Consider the following 7,157-nt stretch of genomic DNA (forward strand, 5'->3'; position numbering starts at 1 on the left):
ACCCAGGTAGTTGGTGAAACATTATTTTGGGGTATGTCTGTGAGAGTATTTCTGGAAGAGATTAGCATTCGAATCAGTAGATTGAATGAAGAAGATCCCCCTTCACTACTGTAGATAGGCATTATCCAGTCCCTGTGTGGGAAGCAAGGACTGTACAGAGTCCATTCTGGGGATGAATGGTGGCAGCAATAATGGCCATATCCACGTTCCAAGGGCGACAAGTCAGTTAGTGGTGCCATCAGTAGCAGCATTAGTGATATTAGCAGTGTAACCTATGGTGTCTACTGCTTAATGGCACCCACAGTGGCAGTGGCGTCTCCATCATATCAAAGATTTGGGGCAGTGTTCATGGTAGTTTGGCTAGTCTCCAGACCACAAAACTCTCATCATAAATCTTTTTCTACCTGTCAGCCAGAATTAGTTTTTGTTGCTTGTGGCTAAGGTATGGAACTGTTTGGTTGTTTGATTTAATATTCTTTCTTGACAATCTTGAAAGTATCAACCTTAAGCAGTCCCCCAATTTTTAGAAAAAAATATTGGTTTATGAGATTAAAATTTTTTGGGGAGCTGCTGTTGTATACTATAATGCTAAGTTGTGCATTCAATGCTCTATGTAATGAACAGAGTTAAATTGACCTAAATAGAATTGATTTTCTCTTGAACTGGTATAGTGACTAACCATAATTCTGAATAACCATGTAATCTGCATTATTTGGTTGTTAATATGGCCAAAATAACCAGACTGACTCTGGCAACAAGTCTGTCTTCTTAGCAAAGTAAACGGATTGACTATATGTCTATATAATTGCTTTCTCAGCAGTTGTGTAATGCTTGATCCAGTTAATATAGATCAGTTCCTCTTTTTAAGAGATTAAAACAGCATGTATTTAATTAACTAATTAATGTATTGATTCATTATATTTACTTACTGAGTATAGCTATAGGTTTTCACCAAGGAAAATGCCCAGCATACACAAAAGACACAAAGCTCATGATCTATTTGGGAGACAACAACAATTATAAACCAGTCTTTCCATCTCCCCTGCAACCACCCTCACGGCCAGCCACTGTCCAGACCTCTTGCCTGGACTTTTGTGATTACTCCCTAGCTAGTTTCTTTTCTTTCGCTCCTGCTCTTCTGCAATCCATTTTCCACTGAGGAACTAGGGAGTTCTTTTAAATCATTAATTGGGTGATATTACTGCCCTGCTATAAACCCTTCACAATTTTCCCAATATCCGTGGATTTAAATCTAAAGTTCTTAACACAGCCTAGAAGGCTCCATGTGATCTGCATATATATATATATATATATATATATATATATATATATATATATATTTTTTTTTTTTTTTTTTTTTTTGAGACGGACTCTTGTTCTGTCGCCCAGGCGGGATGGAGTGCAGTGGCGCGATCTCGGCTCACTGCAAGCTCCGCCTCCCGGGTGCACGCCATTCTCCTGCCTCAGCCTCCCGAGTAGCGGGAACTACAGGCGCTCGCCACCACGCCTGGCTAATTTTTTATATTTTTAGTAGAGACGGGGTTTCACCGTGTCAACCAGGATGATCTCGATCTCCTGACTTTGTGATCCGCCCACTTAGGCCTCCCAAAGTGCTGGGATTACAGGCATGAGCCACCGCGCCTGGCTGATCTGCTTATATTTCTAAGCTCATCTCACTCCTGCTACTGACCCTCTGCCACCATGCCCAAACATACTGTCCTTTTAATTCCCAAAATGCTTTGCTCTCTCCCCTGACTCAAGGTCTTTAAACATGTAATTCCTTCTGCCTGGAATGTTTTTCCTCCTACTGCTCATGTATCTAACTAACCCCTACTTACACTTCCTGTTTTAAATATTACCTCCTAGGGGCCAACTCCTCCGACCATCCAACTTAAGACAGACCCTTGATTTACTCTCTCAAAGCGCTTTGTAATTTTCCTTCATAACTCTTATTGCAATCTGGATTTTATATTTACATATTTGCTTACTTGTTCAATGTCTGTCTCCTCCATACAAGTCTGTAAACTTTAATAGAACAGGGACCATGCCTATTTTGTTCACCACCTAGCACCCGGCAAAGCACCTTGAATGGGTCCTTAAATGTTTGTTAAATGAATGAATGAAGTAATGAGCAAACAAAGCAAAGTTTACACAATTCAGTGTAAAAAAAAATGATGTTCTGGGCAGGACATGCTGTGAAATCACAGAAAAGCAGGTGCTCAAAGGAGCCAGGTGGAAAGCCTAAGGAAAGGCTCCTGGAGGGTGCAGCTCTTCAGCTGGGCCCCAGAGAATCGGTGTATTAGTCCATTCTCCCACTGCTATAAAGATACTATCCAAGACTAGGTGATTCATAAAAGAAATAAGTTTAATTGACTCACAGTTCCGCATGGCTGAGGAGGCTTCAGGAAACTTATAATCATGGCAGAAGGTGAAGGGGAAGCAGGCACCTTCTTCACAAGGTGGCAGGAGAGAGAACTGCGAGCAGGGGAAATGGTAGACACTTTTAAAACCATCAGATCTCATGAGAACTCACTCGCTCACTATCACAAAAACAGCATAAAGGAACCAACCCCGTGATCCAATCACCTCCCTCCCTCCCTCAACAAGTGGGGATTATGGGGATTACAATTCAAGATGAGATTTGGGTGGGGACACAGCCAAACCATATCAATTGGGTAAGGTATGAATGCTCTCTGATTAGACCTGTGAAGAGAAGCTTCGTTGTTTAAGGAAACAGTGGGTCTAGGGAACAGCTGGCACTTAGCAGGAGACAGTGAGGGGGTCACACCCGGATGGCAGTGAGTAGTCAGCTTCCAGGTCTAGTGAGGCCATGAAGTGGACAATTTCTTATAAATTCTCTCTTGAGTAAACACATTTATGTGGTGAAACTACCCCGGACATAGATTGCCAGGTGTGCGGTGTGAGCACTCTGTCAGACACTGCAAGCTGGTTGCCTTGATTCCGTGCCAACTCCTTGCACGGCTGTGCATGCTGCATACTTGAGAATAGAAAGGCAAGACTACATCCTCAATCTCCCTTCAGCTCTGGTTCTGCACCTGATCTCAATTCTGTCAGGCAGATAGCCCCATGCCAGATTGGGGAGGAAGTGAACATCATGCATAAGAGGTCACACTGCTGCTGCTCCTGCTGCTGCTGCTGCTTTGTGCAAGCACAGTAGTCAGGACACTTGTTTTTCTGAGCATCTGTAGCAGAGGTCTCAGGGTCTAGTCATTAGTTCCCTGGTTATTGAGAGACACGGTGCAAAGTATCCCTTTTTCTTAGGCAGATCATGGCCAAGGTAAAGTGGCTCCAGGATGAAAAATCCCAGATCGTTCATGATTTTAGGTCTCTTGTAACTAATAAAAAAGTTTAAAAGTCACTTTAGGATGTAAACACAGCATCAATTCAATCATTTAAATCTTTGGTCCCAGATAATAATTACAATTCTAAACTTGATTAAATTTAAAATCTTCTCCCCTCCCACAACTAAATTAGAGCCTGCTATAGGCTGGCCACTTGCAGAGATTAAAGAAGCTGGTTCTTCTTCTCTTCTCTGTTCTTCTTTCTCTAGCTTGCGTTCCAGCTATTGACCCCTCTGGGACTGGTGATCAAGGAGCTTAGAAAGGAGAGAGGATAGGAGAGTCCTCATTTGACTGGTAATATTGTAAGATGGCTTCACGCTTGCTGGGTCTGGCAGATGTTTAAAGTTGACTCACTTTGGGGTTTCTTTAGAGAACTGAATATCACAGTGGTTTTTCACCTGCAGTTTCTCTGATCTGGGCAAATGCACACCATTCCTGCACTTCATTCCTCTTCAAGCTCTAGGGAATGGGGGACCCACTTCAGTTTCATTTTTGTGAGGGTCATTGTTCCTCTGATGTATGTAATGGAAAGGATCTAAGATGATTTCCATAGAGCCTCTCTATTGCATATCTACCACCCACATCCAGGCCACAGGAAACATTCACACATTCCTTGTTCCCAAAACTGTGTGAATACATATCCAACCCATTATAGCAGCAATCCTCCTTCACTCTGCTTCCAAAACGCATGCCAGCCCACCTCCAGCCTCTAGATTTTCCATGGTGAAAGTCAAGTCACATCCACACTGATTCTCTAACTGCAAAGGAAACAGCACACTATCCAAGTGATTCCAACGCAGCCTTACTTACTCAGCTTCTGCTAAGATTTGACACTCAACCCGCTTAGGGTGGGAGCTTGAGACTCACAGCACACCAGCATCTCTTTCTTTAAAATCCTTTCATACCAAATCCTCTCTCAATTACTACTCTGTCTACCATTTTATGTACTTAATATAATTGATTCATCTAATCAGTTCTCTGCCATCTCTGTCACCTACTTTGAAATTTCTGCCAAGGGATCTCTTACAACTCACTGATAGTATTGCTGTCTTAGTTAACACATAGATTTTAACATCTTTTTGCATTAACATTCATTTCTCCACCTCTAACTTCTGCCTTTCTGAGAGAACACTGCCCATTTTGGATACTCGTTCCATCTCCAGGATCCTGACTGGTGTACTCCAATCTTACTGTTTTATTCCTCTTACTATAATGATTAAGTCAGGAATTAAGGCATAAGCTACTCAGGAAAGATTTTCCCTTGGTCTGTGGTTGGCTCAGGTTGAGCATATGTCCTCAATTAGCACAGTTATATCAAAGGGCAAGAGGCTTCCTCTCTCTTTTACGTGGGATGAGAAAGGAAGTATGTCACCCTAGCTGCTGCCAGCAGCCTTCTTGTGATCACGAGGAAAATCACCCTGAGGACAACGTCAACCTGTGGAGAAGGCAAAGCTGAGTCCTGGAGCCCTTACCATGGTATGGCTGGGACTGCTCTACCTTTAGACTTCATATTGTAAGCGAAAACAAATGTCCTTATTATTTTAGCCAATTTGACTGAGAGTTTCTGTAATCAGCAACCAGATGCTAGTGATTGTCCGTAGATTTCCTTGTCAGGTCAAGAGCCCTGAACCATCACTGTGGAAATGGAAACATCTGGTAATTGAAAACACATGGTGATGGAAAACATTGTCATAGCATAGGTCAGTTGTTTCTTCCCTGGAACCGGAGGTAGAAGGACTTTCCAGGAACCATAGTACTCACTGTATTTTGGGGAAAGAAAAAGAGGTTAAGGAATGCCAGTAAGGCAAACACCCACACTGAGACTATAGGCAAAAGATTTTAAAATAACTTTTGAAACCATTCTTTCTTGTGGGAAGGAGTTGGGCTGCAGTTTTAATGTCCCAGTTGCCTGGGACCTGATTAACAGCACCTGGACAATTAATGTTCTTTGAAATAATTGCTTCACTTAACATTGCAGAGGTCCACTATGCTTGATTATTTCCTTCCCAGAGAAATTTTTAACCTAAATTTTATTAATTTATGAGGCTAGTGGATTTATTTTAAAACCCTGCAAATGTATTTTATAGGAAAATATGAAATCAACACATGACCTTCTGAGCTTCATTTTTAATTGAATAAATGTCTTCATGGGAAGTTGCTGCTTCCCGCCAACAAGGCTCTTTAGTTAACCATTTTGTTTTTATTCTATTAGAGTATTTAATTCTATCCATTTGGTAAATTACCTATGCACTCTATGTGTTCCTGGGAAGCTCAGGATCTTTTTGTGGATATTTTAGGTGTTCACTGTGAAAAAATATGATCACACTATAAGAAATGACACTTTGCTTCTAGCTACCTGTGCTTCTAGTGTCAGTGATAAAAATAGACAGGAATGAGATGGAGGATGGCATCATCTGTGTTATTCACATCTGTGTTATTCACAGATGATGCCATCCTCCGTCTCATTAGAGAAATAATCAATAACTTTTGAATCTTGAATCTTCCCCCACACCTTCTACCACTTTAGTTCAGACTTTCATTATCTTGCTGTATTACTGCAAAACTGCTGAAGTGGTATCTTAAATCTCCTGTCTTTCCTCTCTTCACTCCAGGCATCACACTATTTCCAGAAAAATCTTAGAAATGGACAGCTTCCATTGTATCACTGTCTCACTCAAGAGCCTTCAGGGGCATTCCACTGCTGGCCAAAATCAATGGCATGTGGGGCCCTGGTGATCCAGGGCCTTGCCATGCAACCCGAATACATTTTTACACTTTTCCCCTACTCTTTTCCTGCATGTATCCCATGATTCAATCAACTTGATTGTTTACTTTTTCCCAAATACCCCTCATACTCCCACTCCTCTAAGCTTTGGCTGTAATCTTTCTTTGATGTCATCTCCTCTGATGACTGTCTTCTGGTCTGTGCCTCCTGCCTGTGTACTCATTCTTCAGAGCTCATCTCCAGGTAAATAATTCCTTCCACACACATTTATCAAGCACTCACTATAGGCTAGGTACAGGAGATAAAAAGATCAGAAAGGCCTGTCTCTGCCTTCAAAGGGCACATCACCTAATAGGGCAGTTTCCTGAACTTAAGTAATCAGAAGGATCACCAAATGGGAGTGGCAGCACTCACTATTACACCTAGTGATTGAATAATAAAGAAAAAAATCCCATATCACTTGTTAAAGATAGTAAGAAATACTTTTTTCAAGAGGGACTATCACAATGAGGGTTTTACTATAGGGGAGAGAAATTGGGCTCAACAATGAATATAACAAGTTAAGATTTATAGCCTAGGAGCAGGGCAGTGGTCAGTGGGTGGAAAATTACTAAGAAGCATCAAGGATAAAGGGATTTTGGCTAGACTGATTCAACAGGATTCTTACTGACCAGGATGCTAAGATATTGGGGATGGGGCTGAGGAAGTTGGCCAGATATTGAGGGTGATCAGATACCAAGGGGATTTTCAATAAACTGACTCAGCAGTATTCTTGCTAAAACTGGACTAAGCAGGCCAAGAACAGAGCCAAAGGTCAGGGCCTAGTCAAAAAGAGGAATACAAAAGACCCTGACTCAATTTGGTCAAAAGAGAGGGTCTTTGTCAACACTAGCAAAACTTCTGCTTCCTGCTCCTCTGAGATCTTATGCTTCACTTGTCTCGAGGTCTTAGTTCCAAGGGAAGAAATGCTTTTACCAGGAGACAGAACAATAATTCCAACGAATGGAAAGTTAACACTTCCATCTGGCCACTTTGTGCTCCTTATGCCTCTGAATCAACTGGCAAAGAAG

The 7,157-nt window shown here is 41.8% G+C and overlaps 1 protein-coding gene across 1 annotated transcript in view; it reads right to left on the reverse strand.

Annotated features, from left to right (window-relative positions):
• The window catches only part of SLC36A4 (solute carrier family 36 member 4), a 144,952-nt gene extending 142,537 nt beyond the window's left edge, over positions 1 to 2,415 (reverse strand). The window contains exon 1 of the mRNA XM_055356059.2: positions 2,379 to 2,415. Coding sequence (XP_055212034.2) covers positions 2,379 to 2,388 — 10 coding nt within the window. The 5' untranslated portion in view covers positions 2,389 to 2,415. The remainder of the gene's footprint in view (positions 1 to 2,378) is intronic.
• Positions 2,416 to 7,157: the final 4,742 nt, after the last annotated feature.

The sequence above is a fragment of the Gorilla gorilla genome, chromosome 9 (genome assembly GCF_029281585.2).
Source record: "Gorilla gorilla gorilla isolate KB3781 chromosome 9, NHGRI_mGorGor1-v2.1_pri, whole genome shotgun sequence".
NCBI lineage: Eukaryota > Metazoa > Chordata > Mammalia > Primates > Hominidae > Gorilla > Gorilla gorilla.